The 21,910-nt window shown below is 46.7% G+C and overlaps 1 protein-coding gene across 5 annotated transcripts in view; it reads right to left on the bottom strand.

The window, feature by feature from the left end:
* SAMD11 (sterile alpha motif domain containing 11) overlaps positions 1 to 21,910 on the bottom strand; it is a 113,907-nt gene that overhangs the window by 78,469 nt on the left and 13,528 nt on the right. For 4 of the 5 annotated variants that reach the window (XM_051637202.1, XM_051637203.1, XM_051637201.1 and 1 more), the window contains exon 3: positions 1,000 to 1,178. In XM_051637202.1, coding sequence (XP_051493162.1) covers positions 1,000 to 1,178 — 179 coding nt within the window. Of the gene's footprint in view, positions 1 to 999; positions 1,179 to 5,918; positions 6,075 to 21,910 lie in introns of those variants that run through there. The other variant, XM_051637206.1, reaches the window with a different exon arrangement.

The raw sequence follows: 21,910 nt of genomic DNA on the forward strand, positions 1-21,910 counted from the left end.
CAGGGAAGCTGTGGCTGCCCCATCCCTGGCAGTGTTGAAGGGCAGGTTGGATGGGGCTTGGAGCAGCCTGGGCTGGTGGGAGGTGTCCCTGCCCATGCAGGGGGTTGGAACTGGATGATCTTTCATGTTCCTTCCAACCCAAACCAATTAAAAAAAAATAATCTTCAAAACATCATCTTTTTCCAGAGGGATGAAAGAACTCAGAATTTTGCAGCTGAATGTTACAGGCATTGAGACCACACATGAGAACCCAAGTGACAGTGACCAGAATGTAACTCCAGACAATCCCTTCACCTCTGCCTTTAACCCTGCATGATTCCAGGAGGAATGTATATAGTGCTGAGAAAGCCACAACCAAAATCTCTAAGTATTGAGGTAATTCCCAGTATCTGAATGATTCTTTGCCTACTTCAACTCCCTGACTCCTGCTTCCAGAGGCCCTCAGGATCAGCCAGACATGGCTGCATTCTTTGACACTTGTAATCAAGAACACACAACAACAACCATGTCTGCTACCTCCTTCCCAAACTTTGTTCCCCAACATTAAATTATCCAGTTTATATTACATCAGACTTTGGGGACAACTGAAAGCAACAGGACCCCTACACCTCTGTGTATTTTCAGACAGCTAAGCAGAGGGTTCACAGATGACTTCTCAGTCATGCAATGACCTCACCAGGCACAAGGACACAGAATGCTGGACAGAAGGTGACACACGCTCACCCTGACTTACAGTCTGCAAATACCTTAGTGCAAACACAAGCCCATGGCTCAAGGCCCCACAGAGCCCAACTGGTCCCAAACAGGAGTGAGTAAGCAGGAAAGAGGACCCACGACTCTTTTCTGAGCTATAATGTGACATCTGCACCTTAATGTCAGGCCCTGGAGGTGACTCCATCGGGCAGCCTGGGTGGTACTGGCCCCCAGGAGCTGGTCACCTGCTGCCCAGCTTTCTCTGTCCTTGCCCTTGCAATGCTGCACTCCCTGGCAGGAACATACCTTCTTTTCATGATACTGATGTGGAGATCCTCCTCCTGCTTTACTTCAGGGTGTTGACCATTGCTCTTATCACTCTCTTCGCTGTCGTCACTGTGTGAGAAAATGGAGGTCAGCTCCTTCTTCGGGATCCTGGTTGGAGGAAGGGGGATGGTCCTCTTCTCTGCCAGGCGACCCCGGTTCTGGCACAGGATGGGATTGGTTGGAATGGGAAAGGGCAGGAAGAAAAAAAACAAGAAAACAAGAATATGGTTAGTCAACCCAGAACCCAGCAGCTCCTCTCAGGTGTCTCCCTGTGAAGGCAATGCTGTCAGTCACTGCAGGCTTCAGGCTGGTGTGTTGGGTGGGCAAAGACTTTGTTCATTTTGCAGAAGGCTTCTCAGCAGAGGCACACCTGTATCTACTTCTTCCCACTCTAATACGCAATTCATGCACTTCCAACCTCTCCCCACCTCTTCATTCCTAGCCTGCATCTCATCCACACCCACAGGAAAGGCAAACAGCAGCAGAATTAGGCGCCAGTCCTCCTTTCAGAATATTTCCTACTGAATGTTGCACATCAACAGAGCAGAATAGGCTAAATTAAGCCTTTGCCAGTAGCCCAGGGAAGACATGATCCAGATAATCCAGAACACTTTAGGTTGCAAAGGGGAAACTGCCTATGCCAGCCAGCAGCAGGTTTGTCCCTCACACCAGTGAAGAGGCCACAACAATCTCAATCTGATTTACTGAGGCTACTTTTCCCTGTTGATTTGCATGTTCAGATGAAGCTAACAGGTCTTGCCTTGTGCAGACATTCCCTAGGTGGTCCTGGCAGTGCACATCCCTCAACAATTCACTCTGACAAAACACAAATAAACAGGAGGAAAATTCCCAGGAGGCAAAAGCTGCTTTTTCACTGCACGTGTGTTTGTTTGTGTACAGAACCTGGCACAGCACGACCCTGGTCCCAACCTCCTCTGCAAGCCGTGAGAATGTGTTAGAGATTACTCTGTCCCTGCACCCTTTGTGCCTGAGCCACGAGAAGACAAGAGCCTAGTACAGCCCATGAGAGGGTCTGTTGGGTTTTTAGCTCTCACTGTCATAGAAGATGTTTCCAGCACCTGGAGGGTTTAGCTCCATCTGTGCCTGACCAAGTCAGAGAGCAGGAACACGAGCACTTACAGTGATTTACACTGGAAACCCAGGGAGACTGCAAAGGCACTGCCCCATGGAGCTGAACATTTCAGCACACAAACCCATGGAACTGGGAAGGGAACCACAGTGAGGGGAGGTGAAGCACACAGCTCCAGGCACGTTCTTTGTACAGGTAGGTAGGAATATTTCCTGCAATAGGACAAGTCACAGAAAAGAAATATGTTTTAAGCAAGGATGGGAACAAAAGGAAGAAAAGTGTGTGAAACGGGTGGAGTAAGTGCAGAGTAATATCCAACTAAGAGCAGTGTCTCTGAAACACCAACTCCAACTTTCCAAATAAACCTGGCAAAAGAAAAATGTCCTGGGAGAGCCCATCAGGCTCTGCAGGGGAGAACGGAGCAAGCCTCAGCCAGAGAAGAGCCCATGCTTTTTTTAATTAAACAAATTAAGAACCTTCCACAAATACAAACCAGAAACTTCTTGTTTACCTCAATCAATAAATTCCAGTTGTGGTCATCATCAAGGGGAGCCCTAACTTTTATGATCATTAGCTAAATCCATCTGGAAGGCATCACCCCACATTTGCTTTCCTATCCTGATGTACTCCCAAGCCAAGAGCACATCTGCCTGTGAGGAGCAGACACTCACAGGAGAGGTGAGCAGTGGGCCAAGCTGGCTTAAGAATGGGAAGACACGTGTGTACAAGGAAAAAGAGACACACTTTCCTCTTGAGAGGGACATGAAGAAGAAAAAACGTGGGCAGCAACAAAGTCAATGCTCCTACATGTCTGAGTATGGCAAGTACAAACCTTGGATCAAGTTGCAACAGGCTCTGGAGTGAGTCCAAATGCCCAGACTCGGCCACAGGAGACTGAATATTACTGGGGGCTCTCAGACCCACCTGCACAAGGTGGATTGCTCTAGTGTGAGGGGCCAACTGCATCTGTTGTGACAAACAGCCAGAGCTTTCCCTCAGCCCCTTGGGCTCCCCTACACAGCCAGAGGGATCAGCTCACATTGATTCCTGTCTGCTCCCTGCAGGAACCTGCAACACAAACCACGCATCTCCTACCCGTAAAAACTTCTTCTGTGCTAGGTGCATTGCCAGCCCTGCCCCTTTCCTGCTCCAGCAAGCACAGAGCAGGGGCACAGAGCTCCAAGCCTCTCAGTACCTCCAGCAGAGCCAACAGGACAGGAGGGGAAAGAGGAGAGAAAAGGAAAAGGGAAGGAAAAGCAAGGAGGGCAGTGTTTGCACCACATCTCTGTCACACTGAGAAGCCAGGACTTGATACCAGCATGGGCTTTATCATGCCAAAGCTCTCTCTATTTTTCTGAAGTTGCAATTCATCCTAACAATAAAGGGGGAGGAGGGGGGAGTGTGCAAATTTCCGCTCCAAAATAATTGCAATTCGCTCTCTGCTGTGACTTCTCCAGCCAAAGAGAACAGCACTGATCAGACACTAAAAATCATTTTATGGCCATTACGGCTCCTTCGAGCAGTTACCAGGTCTCGGTGACTGCCCAGGGACTCATCAGCCCTAACAAGAGTGAAAGTGCAGCAAAAAGGGAGGCACTAAACTTGAGAGTGACAGCCCCCCCAGACCAGGAACACAGGTTCCCCCCTTCCCCTGCTGCTCAGAATGGTTCTTCTTTGCCCTTCTGTAAATTACATCTTCACACCTGAACCTGCTGCATTTATATACAACTATGTATATGCCTATATATGTAATATACAATTATACAATTATGTATATTCCTGCCTATATAGATACCACCCAACACCAGAGAGCTGGTGGTTCCAGGGCCCTTGCAAACACCCACATGCCAGCACTAGCAACATCTTTATTTGAAGTTGTGTTTACTTTGTGTTTTTGCCATTAGGTTTGGGGCATTTTATTTTACTTATTTATTATCCTTCTCCATTCCCAGAAAATTAAAATAGACTGAGCCAATCAATTCTGTGTTTTATGCTCATCTATAGTCACTTTTGAATCAATTGCACTTTCTTAATCTGTTTAGAGGCATTCACCAATAGATAGACATTACTTTTAAATCAAGCACAAAGGTAGCCAGAAGCCTGGTCCAGAAGCTGCTACAAATCAATTGTCTTTCCATTGACTTGGAAGGGCACTGGTCCAAGCTGCAAATAAAAACCACTCCTTTCTGAGACACATTCCATCCCAGGGATCATTCCCGTGACTTCTGGCTTTTGCTAAAGTCCTTTGCCAGTTGTACAGACAGTTTATAGGACAGGGCTGTACCTACAGAGCTGAGCAGTATATTGAGATACCTACAATTACTCAGACTCAAGGTTATCAACTATCACTTGGCAGGTAGTAAAGTGTGAACTTAGTAGAGTGGTGTTATAGCAAGAATACACCCAGAGACTGCAGTAGCAACAACATGTTGGGAGGTACATAAGGATTTCTATGTATTTGAGCTGTAGGTATTTTAGATATGAGAAACCTCATAATCTGGCATTAAAAAGGCTTGTATTTGTCTGCCAGTGTCATTGCAGAGTGATATTACACATTAATGGGATGCTGATGTTGAACCATGTAAAAAAGTGTGAATATTTTTAAGAAAACTGCCTCCCAAATTGTTGATACCAGACACTGGGGTGTCTGATGCCTGGGGAGAGAACCAACCAACAGTCACCTGCTGCAGAGCACAAGACTTCCTGGGCCTCTGGCTCCCTCCTGTTAATTAACTCATGTTACAAGATGAAGAGAGGGGAAGGTGTGCCTGGGCAGCTGGTTTGCTGAACCTAGCAGGCCTGGTTTGGGCAGTGGGTCAGGAGGAGCATTGTGGAGCACCAAAAGCAGGGCCACCAGCTCTCAGTGCAGGTGCAGCAACTTCAGCAGAAGGACAGGGCATCCCGAGTGGTGAATACATCTCAGAGCTCAGCCCAGCAAAGCCAGCCCAGTCTGCCTGCCAGCTCCCTGCCCCGGGGAGGGAGGCAGAAGGAGGTGTAAGGAACAAGTTGACCCCTGGGAGCTGGGGGAACACGTCCCACCAAGGACTTCCTCTCAACACGTAGCTCTGTGGGTGAAGCCCAGCCAGCCAGAAGGCTGCTGCAGTTACTGCAGAGGTGCTCACCCCTGCCCTGCAGGGAAACCTCCAGCAGCCTCCTCCGTGCCTGAGAGGAGCCAAGGCTGTTTGCTGCCAGCACAAACACTGGCTCAGCTCACTGGAAACCTCTTCAGAGCCTGCACCTTCCTTTTGGAACACCAGGACTTCCCCCACCCCTTGGATAGAGGGTTGTGGGGTGGAGAACAGATTATCACTTATCCTCTCTTTAATTAGTGTAACTAGAAAGTAAAATATTTCTGCAATTCTACGAAGCTTTTACAAGGGTGAGTGGTGAGGGCACTGCAGAACTGCCTGATCTATCTTCCCTTTATACATTGTTAAAGACTAATTTTGTGGGTTATGATGCCAGCTAAAGAAACAGCTGGAGCTGGAGTCAATAACCCTCTATTCCCCAGACGCATCCAGCTACCCACCCAGCCCTTCCTGCATCAGCCCAGCCCTCTGTCACCACTTCACCCCCCCCCAAAGGGTCGTTTGACACCATTAATTGCTTTCACTGTCTCTCAAAGTATTGTCTGGGTGGGGGGTTGCTTTGTTCTTAAAAATCACAGACAGGCATATTTCCTTTCCCCAGGAAAAATCAGATGGGTACCAACACACAATTTAGAGCTACCGATTATCTGAGTCTAGAGATGTAACTACAAGTTAAAAAAACAACAACAACCAACAACCTGGGAACAGTGGTAGGTTACCTGAGTGGAGAAGCCTGGAAGCCTGCTTGTTCTGCCATGAAAGCAAGGGACCATCAGAAAGATGGAAAAGAAAATACTGCTGATAATTTCTTCTCTTCCCAGAGAGCAGGGGGGAAAAATTCCCCTCTGTGTGGCTAAGCAAGCTCAGCAGAGTTACAAAATAAAGTCCTTCTGCCCCCCACCCATCCAGCCCCCTCACAGCTCTCCCCTGGAGCTGTGTTCTCCCAGCCAAGAATACCAAAACCGAGCTGTTGCATAAGAGCCCTTGGGAGAGCTTGCAGATGGAATGACAGGCAGAGAGCAGAGGACTTGGGAGAGAGACAGGAAGGGAGGGTTAGGAAAGGTTTCCTGCCCTGGGAGCTACTGCAACAAGGTCAAAACAGCTGAACGCCCTGGTGTGACATTCAAAGTCAGCCAGAAAAGGAAAGATTCCTCGCCGAGAGAATCCCTGGTGAGCATTTAATTGATCCCAGCAATGGAAAGGCTTCTCTGCTAGGAGAGCTGCAAGGCAAAAAGCTTCACGGAAAAGAAACAGCACAGGAAAGCAAAGCTTTTGCCAGTGCACATTAACTGGCAGCCAAGCCCTGGACACCTGATCCCATTGGGAATTGACCCAAGAAGATGAGCAGGTGCAGTCCCCTATGGACACCCCCTCTTCAGCATCCAAATCAGAACCAGGAAAATAAAAGCTCAGAAATGCAAATGCACAACGTTTGCCCACTGACCCAAAGATCAGAGCTGTCTGCAAGATCCTTCACGTGCCTGTGACTCAACTGGCAAAAATAATTCTTATTGGATTAAAAAAATACCCCTTTAGGAGCAGCAGCAGATGCATTCCTGCTGTACACGTAAATCTGGGAAATACAGGGAGCAGACAGGGAATGCTGGGGGGAGGTTTGTGTGCTGCCAGTGCTGGGAGCTGAAGAATGCTAAATCTTTTCCATATGTGAAGGAAATCCTCAAGCCCAGACAGCATTTTGTCTCTCTTTTTATTGATAATAAAGATAGGGAAAAGGAAAGGGGGAGGTTCTGAGAGCCTGGAATAATTTACTTTTTCAAATAATCAACTTAGTCAAATGGTTTTAATTAGGGCAATTGCACAGCAATGGAGCCCACACATCTTCCTGTAGGATAACTGACAGAATTTGTATTTACCTTCAGCTGTGGTTAGTGTAAACACCTAAGGGTCAGTTGCCTTCCAACATAATCCCCCCTTCTCCCCTGGGCCTTCATTAGCCATTCTAGGCCAATGTGCTACCAGAATGAGTGTTTCAGTAGCAAATCCAGCACGGGTGCAGTTCTGCTGCCCTGTGCTCACCAGTTCCTCCATCAAACCCAAGGTCACCAGCAGAAGCAGCTGTCCAGCCTCTCCTCTCCTGCTCCAGCCTTCAGTAATGAAGAAATGAATAAAACAACAGCCAGCAGCCTCCTGCTGCATCTGTTCTCCAGCCTCCCTGTCAGCTTCAGTCCAGCCCTTTAACCTGACCACTAATAGGTTTATTATTTATGATCTCTTCCCAGTGACACCAGGAGGTTGTTGTGGCACAGGAGGGATGTCCCAATGTACAGAGGGAGCAGAAGGGAACAGACAGCGATGGTCGGGCAGCAGGTGAAGGTGGAACAGACCACCAGGACTCTTCCAGGTCTGGGGACCATTGTACTCCTCATCAAGAGTCTCATGAAAGTGATGTACAAGCTCTGGCTCTGACTAGAGACAAGTTTAGGAGACAATCTGGCATAGCCAGGCAGGTCTGAAAGCTGGGGCCAGGGGACAACAGGTTCTGGGAGTAACTGCACCCCAGCAGACTCTCTAGGGCTACACTTCACAGCTCCTCACTAACCATTTTGAGTTGTCATCAACTGGTTCACACCGAAGCTATCAACTCCAGTCCAGACAGTCCAGGCCCATTTTCAGGGTATTTTATCTTTTGAGACAGAAGGAAAGTATTTCACTGAAGAAAATTACCCACAGTTTCCCTGTGTGATCCTGGGCAACTCACTTGACCCCACCATGCTCAGCATCCCTGTTCTAAAAAGCCATCAGGAACACTTTCTGTCCCTTGAACCTGTTTCTCTCTACTGCTTACACTCCTTGGAGCAGAGAATGTCATGTTGAGTGTGCACAGAAACGGGGCTGTAGGTTCTCCTAGAGCTGGATAATTTTTTTAAACCAGAAGAAAGTTACACTTCAGGAAAACAGCAGCTCTTCCCATCAATATTAACAACATTATTTCCTGAAGCCCTGAAGAAACAGATGAACAAGATCTGTGAACAGAAGGGAACATTTCCCATTTATTACCTCTCAGTGAGTTATAAAGCTTAAAGGATAATTTGTTAATAGAGTGAGAGCTATGATTTTCTGGAAAAGCCAACTGGAATTTCCAGTCTTTGAAGGGAGGTAACTCTAAGATAGAAAATCTATCAGACCTTTTAGCTACCTGTTTTCAAAAACTCTTTGGAAGAAGGCTGAGAAGTGGCTGAGCCTTTATGTGTCTGACCCACATCGAATAACTTGGTCCACTTCAGGCTGAGGTTGTAAAGAAGGAAGCAGAGATGTGAAGCAGGTCCCTGGGCAAAATACATCAGTATGAATGGAGTAAAAGTCAACTTACACCAGCTGAGGATGTGGCACACTGATGCTATTTCCTAAATAAAAGCAAAACGTAAGTATCTTTCTCTATTTTATTTCCCTTCCTGCTCCTCCTCTCTGGTAAAGAGACAAGGACCAAAAGGGCACAGATGCGTTCAGGCATCCCCCCTTCCCACACACCTCACTGCTGCACCTCCTGAGTAAAGAGAAGAAAATAACTGTCCATCCTTCCCCCAGGTATTAATGTTTCACTCCAAAGTTTCATTAAATCAGGTCCAAGAGAACACAGCCTTTCCCAGACAGCCTGAAATAATTCCTCAAGAGGAATCTGACCAGGGAGTTATAGCTTTATTCTGCTCTGGAGACACACATTTGAGATCCTGGAGATTGCCAAGTGTGGCTTACAGCCTGCTCAGCCCAGAGACAGACCCAGGCTTTGTCCAAGTCTTAGAAGACTGAGGACCAAGTGGGCCTGTAGCTTTTCACTGGGCTGAGTGCAATTTCTGCCTCAAGCTCTGTTTTGAGATTTTTTTCTTTTTTGATAACTCCTCACTGTCAAAAAGAGCAACTTCCACAGAGATCAAAGAGTTACAGAGCTCCTCCCAAAATGCATGTTGTTGCTGTAACAGAAACCAAAACAGGCTTTATCTAAACATCTCCCTGTGTTTTAAAAGTTCAATAAATATCTTCACCTAATGGGACAGACAGACCTGGATTTGTTGAGAATCAGTTCCTCCTTTTCTTTAGCTCTCCACACTGAGGATTTTGCTGCTGCTGTAGTTACTGAGAGCTACAGCTGGTTCCTTTGGGAAAATCAGATCCAACAGAATCCTAAAACCTGGGCTTCCAAGATATTGAAGTGCCCCATGATCACTTTGAAAACTGACTTTGAAAACATAAGCTCCTCAGGGCATCAGCAAAACTCCCAGACTGTCAGACTCTGACCCTGGCCTTACCTCAAACACTTTGGTGTTAGTCTGAGCCAGGAACAGCCTCCTGTCCACCTCACACCTGGACCACTCTTGCCAGATGGAAACTAACCACAGGGCGATATTTTTCAGCTTTCGAAAAACTCATTTCCCAGCAGTTTCCCTCAAAACTGCAGCAACCACACGGACGAGAGCAGAGAAGGAGCAGCAGCTCCACACATAGCAGAGACCGAGCAGCCAGAGCTTTGCATTGTATCCTGGTATCCCCCAGGGAGCCTGGTGCCAAATTCACCCACATCTGCCTCCATGACAGGACCACCCAGGAGAGCAGCAGCATCCTCCCTGGATGGCTGACACGGCTCTTCAGGAACCTTGAGCTGAAGCCTTCAGTTAACACCTGCACAGAGATCCCTCAGGCTAGTGCAGATACAGAAGGTCCACACAGTGCTTCAAGCCTGAGCCAGCACTGAAGAGCAGACCAGAAAAATCTGAGGAGAAAGTTGCCACTTACTGAGTGAGCAAGAGCCAGGTCTGCCCACAAAGTCTCCTCAGAATGACTCAACCCCCCAGACAGCCATGCAGCCTCTGAAAATCCAAAGCACACAAGAAAACGACAGATATTAATTAAGGCATTGCTTCCACTTTTGAGAGAAAAGGCCTTGTGCTTAACATCCTACTCTTAAACCATCATACCAAAACAAAACAGAGAAAGGTGCAGCTCGTTTCCACGCCTGTGGAAAAGCAGCTCTATGGACCCTTTTCAACTATCACAGGAATGGGACTACAACACCCCAGCAAGGCCTTCCAGTGCTATGGTCATAAATGGCTCCTTTCAAGTGAAAAACAGCTGAAGAAGATGTCATGTCCCTCCCTCTCCAGTCTCATTGCCTTAGCATTTGCACAGACAGTCTCCATGAAGCACAAGGATCTGGTGCAGAGAACTGGAGAAGAGTGACTGACAAATTGATCCTTAGATTTTTTAACTTGTCCAGTGTTGACACTTGTGACAAAGAGCTGTCCAGGCACAGAGTTCCCAACACCAGATGTCTCTCTCTTGGCTGCCACTGCTCAGAAACAACCAGCTCTGCACTAAGGCTGCAAATGGCATTTCCCACCAACACCAGACTCACAAGAACCTCCAAGTCGTGTGGGGGTGATTATCTGATGTTACTCCACACACACAGCCCACACCATGGAAATGACTTGCCCAAGCTTTGCTGGACAGATGACAGAAAGGGACCAAGAAGGGTTGTGTGTCTGCCACTCCTCTGCTTCCACTGCTAGATCACAGGTGCACCCAGGCAGCCACAGCACAGGGCTCCATTTCTCACTGTCAACCCCTTGAAGGCAGCTCCTTCCTTGCTAGCACACGGTGCCACTGAGACCTCTTTCCACCACCCTCTGCAGAAGCAAAACAAGAAAAAAGACCATTTTCCCTTCTCCTCCTTTCACCAGCACCTTCAACTGGCTGAACAGCCAGAGGTACCCCTTTCTGTCACTGTATTCCTCTTCTTAGGCTTTGTCTCCCTTTCCCACATCCCTCCCACCCCCAAACCACCACAACCTATGTAGGAAAAACTGCTGCTTCCATTTCCACTTCATGATTTGCCTGCCACACCTGGGGGATTTCCCAGCAAATTGTATTACTTTATTTGGTCAATTGGCCTACAAATTGATTTTCCTGTACAAATAATGAACATTTATGGTTATTTTCCCCATAGACTGCTTTATTTTCCATGTAACAAAGACTGATTTCCTGCAGTTTTTGAGACCTGAGCATGTGATCTGCAGTTACTGTGACCCGTGGCTGATGGATGGCAAGGACAGGGAGCACAACAGGAGGGTCTGGGGTTTTTTTATCCCTTACACCCTAACGGTACAGACAGAGATGACAGCTGAAAGTAAACACTGGTACCAGACCAAGCAATTCTACATGTTATTATGGAAATAAAATGTACTGTTTTAAGAGTTCCAGTCTTGGGACTGGCCAAGGGTGGCAGGAGGCTGTGAGCCACTGCAGGTGCCTTCTCTGCCCCCCCAAGTGCCCAAAGCATTTGAAATGGCAGCTCCTGCTCATTGCAGCCTTTGGGGATGCACTGCAAGGACTTCCTTTCATCTTAAATCACATTTTTGAGGAGGGAGAGGGAGGAAGAAGAAGCAGGGAAGAATCAGGTTTCTAGAAAACCGACTGGGAGCAAAGCGACCTGGTGTGATTTGTGGGCAGGGACCAGAAGAGTTGTTGTGCACTGGTCTCTCCAGAGGAGAAGACAGAGCCCTGGCTCCACAAGACTTCTCATTGCCACTAATGAGAAAATGACTTTCGAGACAGAGACTTGAGCAAGTGTTGAAGGTCACTGCCACAGGTGTGGAAATGAATTGGACCAGATCAGGGTCCAAACATAAGTTATTCTGCTTCGACCACAACAGGTCGGTTGTGTGCACGGGGGGTGAACAGCCTCAGGGCTGTGATGTGGGTGTATCTTTAATTGAATACATCCTGATGGCTGAGGCTGCCAGGGACAAAAGCCTCTCAGCCTTAGGAAGCAAAGACAGGGAGGTTTCTTAGGTGAACCTGAGAGTGAGGATGGACACAGAAGAAAAAGTCAATTATCCAGAATAAGACCTGACTGCCTGCAATTCCCCAGCCCCAGTCCTCTAGGGCTGGGTTTGGCCCACAAAGTCTGACTTAAAATCCAATAAAAAATTAACTGGTTTTGAACAACTACTAGACATGCCTCCTTAGAGTTTTAATACATGCTCTTTAGCTGCAGCACAGAGTGGAATTAATGAAAGGAAAGAGAGCTTGAAACTATCAGGCATGAAGCTAAAAGCAAGCCAGATTCCTGCTTAGCTTCTTGGACTCGAGGGAATCGCTCCCTTTTTCTTGGCACTGCAAAGGACTGACATGCCCTCAGTCCATCCAAATGCTACATGGCTGAGAGCACCAGGAAGAGGTACACCATGACTGAGAATGACACTCATCCTTAACAGAAGCTAGCCAGGGCAGGGATGAATCTCCCACAACTTACTGGAATCATGTGTAGATGTTTCACTCCAGGGTGCACTTTCATGGGCTTCATAAAGCTGTATGGCAGTGACTAGAACACATCTGAAAGTCCACCTCAACAGGAAAGCCAGAGCTAGAAGATCAAGTTGCCCTCATACCCCACTCCTACTCAGAAACCCGTTTACATGTGCTGATTAACTGGGCCAAGAGAGAGGGAACCTAATCCAGAGACAGCACAACAAACTGCCCAGCTCTGCTGCTTTGTATAAAAAAAATTGGCTATCACAACAGATGATCAAAACCAAAGTATGAACCAAAACTACTCACAGAAATGTGCAACCACTTGGCTCTGCACATTAGATGCAACATGAGAAGACACTGCCTGATGTACAATACACCTGTTTATATAAATATAACACTGAGAAATAAATGACCAAGAAATTCAGTGGCTTTCCAGTAAGTAGTGAAAGGAAGCAGGGAGTGTTTGGAGGTTGGATGTTACTGGGGAGTGTTGGGAGCTGTATGTTTTGAAGATAAACACAAAGAGAAAATAATAATAATAAAAGACAACAACAAAACAAAACCCAAGAGAGGTAAATAATGCATCAAAAGAATAAAAACAAGAAGCTGGAAGGAGGGGAAAAAAAAATACCAAAGGGAAGAGTTTTCTAAGCAGGTGAAAAAAAAACTTCATCTCTCATGGGAGATGTGAAAACCACAACCAGAATTAATTTGGAAAAAAAACACTGGAAAACAAGGACGACAATGATGTTCTTAAAAGTGAAACATTTTGTCTGGAAATTGCTATCTCCCCTCTTAGGCATTTAAGCATTTCCCTGAGGTGGGAAACAAAGGCTGCTGCTAAACTGCTGCCAGAGCCAGTGTGGTCTATGTGGCTTCCAGCAACACTCCAACCATGGTCAGAGACCTCAAGCCAGTCACTTGAAGAAACAAACCTGCTCACACATCCAACACTTACTCTGAAGCACCTCTACTGGTTTCACCCAAAGCCACCAAATCAGTCTCATGCTCTTCAAGCCACGTTAACATAACTTGCCTGTGACTATTTGTAAGTCTTGTCAGTTTTCTTCAGCTTTTAAAACAAAGACATTGCTCCAGAAAAGGGTCTATACTCGGGAGCTGGTTGATGGCAACTTTTGCAGCTGACATTCACTGTTTTAAAACACAGCAGGTCTGTAAAAATCTAAAATAAACCCCACACAGTTGTCAGTGCATGCACTTGTGCTTTCTCTTACATGAGTGTAACACCCCGGGCTGTGGCTCCTTCCCATCAAGTGAATGATGCTGGAAAAGTCCCTGGATAGGATATTCTTGTACCTGTAACTCAGCCTGCTGAAAGAGGGGAAATTTGGGACTCAATAGGTGGCACTCTTCCTTCTTGAATAAATGTACTTGGGTTTACTTTGCAGTCAAGAGGTGCTGGAGAGCAAATGTAAGATCCCGACTTATTTCTTTTTTATTATTATTATTTACTCGGTGATTTTCTGGGCCTGTTAAAATAAAAATCCCAGCCAAACACAAGCTTTACTAATTACACTCTGCCAATCCTAATTCCCCTCCTGCAGTTCCAAGAAGACACAGACGTCTCTGCGGTCGCATGATCCTCTTGTGCACTGCTAAGCAGCTCTGATTTACCCAGCAAGCAGCTGCATTTGGGAAGTCTGTGGAAGTGAAAGTGAAATCCCACCCTGGGTGTGTTTCCATCACATCTTCCTCCTGCAGAAATCACCAGTTCCAATTAACAGCTTTGTTGTTGTTTTTTTTCCTGCAGACACCCAAGGAGACGGTTTCGAAGTGGTGCAAGAACTGGTGTAAATGCCTCCTGGTCAGGGCGCCAGGCTGGAGAAAACCTGCTCCAGGACTCCCTGTCTGCACTGCCAGGGTAAGTCTAGTTACAGGAGCTTCTCCTCTCATTAGCCAAATTCAGAAACTAAAAGACACCATGTTTTGTACCCCTGAGCGACAGAGGACTTGTTTTCTAAACCTTTTTAGGGGCCCTCCATAGGGAATTAGTCATGGAGGTGAGTAATATCTACCAGTTGACAAAGCCTTGGGAGGGAGAAGTCCCTTGACAGGTTAACAGGAGCAGCTGCTATATTTAGGTGCCAGCAGCACGCACATGTCTTCACACATTTCTACAGGCACACCTGTGTTCCCGTAGGGCCAGGAGGCCTGGGAGGGGGAGCAGCTAAAAGCCAGTACCTTCCCCAGGTTTCCCAGGGAGGGGGTAAGAAATGCCAGGATTCTCTTCTCCCCACCCAGGTTTAAATCCTGAAAGCAGACCTGACTTTTGCTCCCCATGATCACCAACTTCAGAGGCAGACAGGGGGGACCAGCTCCTTTCTAGTCTGAAGAACAAGACAAAGACACAGCCCATATCTTGCTCCAAGTCTTCTGCCTGGGTGGACCTTGCCCCAGAGAGTAGCTGAGGTAATGCAAAAAGCCTGGAAAGACTAGCCACTGGTTTTCCATTGCTTCTGATTTGATGAATCTGAAATCTCTTCAGGGAAGGCCAGGACCCTTGAAAACTGAATTTAACTTCCCTGGTTAACAGGTCTGATTTCCCTGATTACTTCCCAGAGACTCTTGGAGTCTGTGCACCAGCTGGGATCAACAGACCCTCTCCCACCCATTCCTAAAGTCCATCTCTCCTGCACCCTTCCAGGCCCCTGTGCTTTCAGCTGTGTAAAAGGAGAAGCAGACCAAGAGCACCCCCCCATTTCCTGAGGACCTTCCATGTCCCCCCCCAGCAGCCCCAGGATCCAGCCTGAGCTGAGTCACCGTGTGCCCATCTGGGGCTCCTGGGCAGCACGTGGGAGTGGAAGGTTGGGACTGGAAAAATCCACACAACCCTTTCCTAACAACCCCCTGCTAAAAGCCGGCAGTGAAGAAGATGGTAACAACAAGCAGCACTCAGCAAGGAAAGGGAGAGAAACGAGGGAAACAGAAATGAAAGGGAAGAGAAAATGAGCAGGGATACAGAGCCCAGTTGCAGTCTGTCTGCTGGGCTGGTCCTGGTACAGGGATCCCTGATGCAGACACAGCTCAACAACAGTCTTGCCAAGGAAAGCCCCTACAGAAGGAGGGGAATGCAGCCTCTTTCAGATGGATTTAAGCTATTTATCTGGATTTCTCTCACTCCAGCTCAAAAGAAAAGCAGAATACAAATGTCAAAGTAGAGCACCTCACCACTTGAACTCTGCAGGCAAAACAACAAAAACTCCTCTGAACAGGCAAAAAAAAGCAAAACCAACACCCAGCACAAACACAAATTCTGATGGAGACATGGAGAAACAGCCAAAATAAGAGTTAATCAAGTCAGGACCAAAATCTTACACCCATTGGTTCTGGAGACCCAAGATCAGGCCTGAGAAACAGCTCTTGTAAACTAAATGCCCTATTAAAATAAACAGGGATCAGATGGAAAAATCCCTCCAGACATTTGCAAAGGCTCTGCTGCATGTCCCTCTGCAGTGTGTGCAGGCAGGTGAGCCATTCCCAAACCCAAAAAGGGAAGAGTGAAGTAATACCAGGCACTTCAACTGGCAGAGGTTTGTTTAGACACCAGGCGCCAACTGCAACTCCAGAAAATCCCCTCTGAAAATCACCTTTAGAGCTGGGAGGGTGGAAGAAAGGCAAGGAATAGTATTTAAAAATACAAGTTAAATGAATAATCATTGTGGATTCTTTAGCAAAGACTGCCAAGATGGAACTGAAGCGGAAAGGAATTCTGACCCCTGGGAGGCCACTCACTGGTCACTGGTTCCTGCAGCCTCTAGAGAGGTTATTTACTGAGCCCAAGAGGTCAGCTGGAAGAGGGATAAGGGGAAGGAGATTAGGAGAGTTCCACCTCCCCTGGAGGAGGGATACCACTCCAGAGTGCCTTATTTTCAGGCAGATCTGTTGTGCTGGCACCACTGTTGCTGCCCTTCTGGCCTTGGCACAACTAGACAAGCAGTGAACATGCTTTTAAAATCAAGAGCAGGTAGCATGAGTTCCTGAGCTGGTGCCTCTCACTTGTTACCTCCACCTCAGAGTCATAGTCTAGTTTTTATTCCTTTGTTCCTCACCAGCCAATCTGCAGTTGGAGCACAACTTTTTCTTGAAAATAAAGTTATGAACTGTCTTCTCTGCAAGGAAGCAAAGCACAACAAGACCAAAAAGTTTGCTGGCTGCTCTGTCCTGTCCAGCGGGCTCCTGTCCTTTCACTTGCAAGGAAAACAGTGTCCAGGTGGCAGGGAAAGATGACAAGGAGGTAGAAGGTAGCTCTCCTGTCTGTTGCACAACATTGGATTCTCCAGGAACTGCACTAAACTCTTCTGGGTCATGTCCAGTCAAACACAGAATGCCCTCTACCTACAACTGAGACTCGAACTACTCATTAGTTTTGAGAAGATGTCTCCCAGTCTTCTCTAAATAGTATCCCACCTCTCTTGTCCAGGAGCTCATCTACTGGTTTCTTGCTTCAGTGCTGCCAGACTAGGGCTTTTTGCCAGCCCCTTTTACACAGGTACACACCATCCTTATCACTGCAGTTATCAACACAGAGAGCACTGAGGGGTCTCTTGCTGCAGAGCATCCTCTTGTCTAGACCATTATTCTATGTTTTTTGGCTCCAACAACACCTTGGAGTCTCCAAACTCAACTCCATGGTGTGAGGTGCTGTACAAACAGAACAAAGGAACAAACCTGACCCCAAGGTCTCTGCTGTTTAAATGAAGACAACACTTGTAAAAATATTTGACAGCTTCTTTGCCTCCTATTTCACTGGCATTGTCCCTTCTTGCTAATTTTACAGCAAATGCAACAGTGGGTATTTCATACAGTGAGGCAATGTCTGCTGAAGCATGTTTGCAGCTGCTTTATTTCCTTCTGGATTTCAGTCAGCACTTATGCTACCACAAAGAGATATGTATGTATTTTTTTAAACTAATTACTCAGAACAGCCCTGTCACCTCATGCACCAGAAAGGGGCCTCACTTGACCTTCAGTGCACAGGAAGGAGCTGCACTGCCCTCTCTGCAGCCTACTAAGAGGCAATTCAGCAGGAACAAGGGAAAGGGAATTCTCTCAAATACATTTCAGGCTGCTCTGGTCAAGGCTGCTGCATCCAAGCTGGGTAAATGCTCTCACCATGCCTCTCGGCTTCCACCTCTAAGAACTCAACTTTTTGCATATGCAGAACTTCAGAAAGGGCTGAAAGTTCCTATGGGTACGTGGGCCAGATGTGCCAAAAATAATAACCAATATGTGGTGTTTTCACAACTCTACCGGTAACCATGGTCTGGGGGGCAAGAGGGATGGGCTGAGCAGATAGGGCAGGAGAAACCAGTTTCAGCTGAGGCTCTTGAGGTTTTTTCCTCACCCAGTTTTCTATCTGGAATGGAGAAGCCATTGATTTGCCCAAGGTCACAGGGCCAGTTAGGCCTGGGGCCCCTTCTCCATGCCACTGAGGTCTTTGCTCTTGCTGCTGGGTCGAAGAGCTTCACCAGCCACAGCTCCTTCCTCAGTCCACCAGTGCCATACTTAGTGGCAACTTGTGACACTCACAAATCACCACCTCACAAAGGGTCTAATCCTGCAGCCCTGGCAACCCCATCAGAATGTAAAGCCTAATCCTACTGAAATATCTAGAATCAGAGCCAAAAACTGGCTGAGAGTGAGAACAAGCTGCCCAGAGCACCTCATCCCTCAGCTGATCTGCACTGCACTCCCTTTGGTGTCTAGACACAAACCTTGTTTGCAAAACCTCCAGGGTAGGGGCTGTGCAATTCAGTGATGCTGTTTGTATTGCACCTCAGCCTGCAATCCATGTTAGGGCTTTTCAAACGTTTCCTCCTACAACATGAAATTGCAGTCCCTGTCCCTGCAAGCACATTTCCATAGGGCTCAGCTCCCTGTCCTCCCCACATGTCATCCTGGAATTAGATTAAACAGGTTTATGGTGCTGAAAAGAGCCCTGGTTAGGGAAAGTAGGGAGTGAAAAGTTCAAGAGAGAAGGATAATCTAGATGGGCCAAAAAAGCAGTTTTGAATCTCTGACTGTATTTTTAATTAATTGCATGGCACTTACAAGTATACATCTAAAATAATTAAATAAACATAACCTGATTAACAGTTACATCAAAGCTAAATAACAGCTCTGTATGAGATACTTAAATATTCAAATAATGAGTGTGACAGCAATAAAATGTATCAAAAGTTTACAATGATACAAACCAGATCTATTGAGCTATTTGCAGTGTAGCTGGGCCTTAGAGCATCACAGAGGTGGCAAAGGCAAGAGAAGACTCATCTGTTTGTAGGCAAGGAGCCACAGTCATGTCTGATGGGTTCACACAGCCTGCCACCACCAACCAAAAAGCTAGCTTTACTTCCTCATTTTCAAAGATCTGTAACGAGCACCCAGTGCTGCCCTGCTGCAGATGACACCTCCAGCTCCTTCTCTCCACGCCGGGTTTGTACCACGCTGCACGTGTCTGCTTTGCATTTTGATGACTAACTCTGCTGGGGCAGCATCTCCCCAGCTCAGCACACTCCAGCCCCTTTCCCACACAGTCATTTATAAACTATTTAAAGCTCCAGCCAGCGCTAGACCATTCTAATTTGTGCCACGGAACAAAAATGCTCTCAACTACCACAAAAGAGCTAGATAAAGCAAGCATCCTCCTTCTCCTTCCTATCAAGCTCTGACCAAGTCCCACAGATGCAGTTTCATGCCAAATAAACAAGTTGTTCTGATTATGCAAATTCCAGGAGAGGAGAGGGCATCAGTGAAAGAAGGAAAGGAGGAGCCACTTACTCCTACCTCAGTATCTACACCAAAGCCAGTCTGGTGACACTGTCAGGGTAACAACCAAGTTAAGCGTCCAGTATGTTATGTAGGGTTGATTTTGATTCAGGTCCTGACCAGGCTGTCAAATCACTCCAAAGGGCTGCCACAGCAGGGCCTCTCTTTCTGGTCAGTCTTAGCTGACAGGTGAAGACTGAGTGAGCCCTGGAGACTGAGCATCCCTTCTGCTCCCCAGGAATGACACCTTCTGGTCAGGGAAGCAGGGGAGGTAGTTGTGGGGCTGACAGGAGAGGGGGCCTGGGGACAAACAGGACATCTGCTGAAAGGCAATGGAGCCTCAGGGACTGTGACACAGGGGCTGAACCCCAGCTCTCCTCCTGGATCATTACCAGGGGACATTTCTTCTCCTCATGCCTCATTTCTCCCTCACCTCTTTACAACCAAGTGTTTTTATATATCGAGGGAAAACAATGCAGCCCCTAGTCCTGGGCTCCCTTTCTGGCAGGAACCAAGCAGCCCTCCTTCAAAAGCACAGCCTGGCTAACTCTGTGTTACAAGGGCAGCCAAAAAAGCCCCCAGAAACACACACACAATTGCCAGCATGTTTCAGAGTGCTTGGTGGAGCAGACTGAGGGATGTCACACAGCTTCTTCAGCTTTAATTACCAGGATTCTCTGATCAAGGTAGAATTATTTGCTGATCAAGGGTGTTATTGATTCCAACACGCTGACCTACCAGGATGGGTCTGAATGACACAGCAGCCCCCAACAGACTAAATACTGTCAGAACATTGCAGGGAAGCTCTGAGGGAAGATTCTCTTCCTGTTTCTGCCTTGGCATATGTCAAGTTTCACAGCTCAGGGGATATCAAGATGTTTCCTGCCAGCCAAGGCTAACAGCACAGCATCTTAGTGCCAGCCAGTGTTGGGGACACTTCTCTGTGCAGAGGAATACAGGTGGAGGGGGTGGACAACAGGGTATTTTCTAATGGTTGTTGTAGTGAGCACTGGAGTTGAGAGTTCCAGGTGCATCACATTTCCACCTCTTCTCTTGCAGGTATAACCCTGCACTGACACCTTTGCAAGCACATCTAAAGCAAACATGGAAGAAAGGTAGATCTGATTGTTGAAGGAGTCACACACTTTGACAAAACACACCTGATCACTTGTTTAGATGTCTCAAATACCACCTTGCTTTGTAAGCTCGTGGCCAGTCAGGAAGGCTTGACTGAAAGAGCAGGAGAAAACTGCAGCAGCCAGACAAGGAGTGTAAGCTAGAATAGCATCTAGGTGGGGGAGAAGCTTTGGCTTTCATGAGAAAGCCACAGAGGTCATTTTTTTTGGAGCCCAACACATCTATTCATTACCTGAACCCACAAGCTGTAAACACTCAGCCTGGCAAGCAGCAGACACCACATGGAGGAGATGAAGAGAAAGCATCCTTCTCTTCCCAGAGGCCTAATGCTCCACCAACTGATCCCCATGCCAGGCTCCCCATTAACCCAGCAGTGAACAACAGGAGCTAAAAAGGCAGCAATCCCACTGGAGACACAGAGTGAACACTAAGGAGTAACAGACTTTGAGACAGTTGGACATTTCATCAGCATCATATGTGGTGAAGGGGCCTTTGTAGTGGTGAAGTCCTGTCCCTCCCCACCCACTATAAAGATCTTAATCTTAAATAATTGCACATGTAATTTTAATAATTCCTTCATTCATTGGAGAACTCCAAACTCATTTGTAAACACAGGCTTATTAAAGACAGAAGGTAGTGATGGTTTCAGTCCATTACTAGAAGGGAATGGCAGAATGGTCAGAAATGCTGAAAAAATAAGTATGCTCAAATAACTGGGAGAAAAAGCCAGTTCTGATATGGTATGAGAATGAAATACTTTTCATTCCAGCAGGGAATTAGGAAGTTTCCAAACAGAAACTTGTAATATTATATAGTCTTAAATCAGCAGACTTAGGTAACTTGCTCTCCAAGAGTTTCAAAATAGTCAGAGTTGTTCTTCAGACACTTTACTCAGATTTTTAATGAGCCTCAGAACAATAAGGAAATACCAGGTAAATGGGAAAACAGCACTGTGCCTGTGTCTGAAAAAGCATAAGCAGGATAATCCAAGTCATTTTATAACTCCCAGGAGAAATAATGAAATAGAGGAAATCGGACAAGTGGTAATAAATTAAAGGAGGGTGATATAATTTATGCTAATTAAAGCTTGTTAATGGGAAAGAGTTAAACTAATATCTTTTTGCTGAGACAATAGTGCTGGTGTAGTGTGCTCAGATTTCTGCAGGTTATTTGCTCTTACACCACACAACTTTCTGAATGAGAAATCAGAGCATTACAAGTCACCATGGCACAAATTAAATGGATTAAAAGGTGATTGAAAGATCTCAGAATATAAACATGCAACCAATTCTCCCTAATATTTGTATTGATGACTTGGGAGAAAACAAAGAGTTAATTGCTGATAGTTAACACAGAGAATATGTGAGTTAATGGCAAGTAATGAAATCCCAGGGTCATAGACACAAACCAGTGTGGGCTAGTGGGTGAATTTGGCATTTTAAAAGCTTGGAATATTATCCCAGGAAAAACTGACACTGAAATGGGTGCAAGGGTCAGGGTGGGAATCAGGTGAAAAGGT

The sequence above is a fragment of the Apus apus genome, chromosome 20 (genome assembly GCF_020740795.1).
Source record: "Apus apus isolate bApuApu2 chromosome 20, bApuApu2.pri.cur, whole genome shotgun sequence".
In the NCBI taxonomy this organism is placed as follows: Eukaryota; Metazoa; Chordata; class Aves; order Apodiformes; family Apodidae; genus Apus; species Apus apus.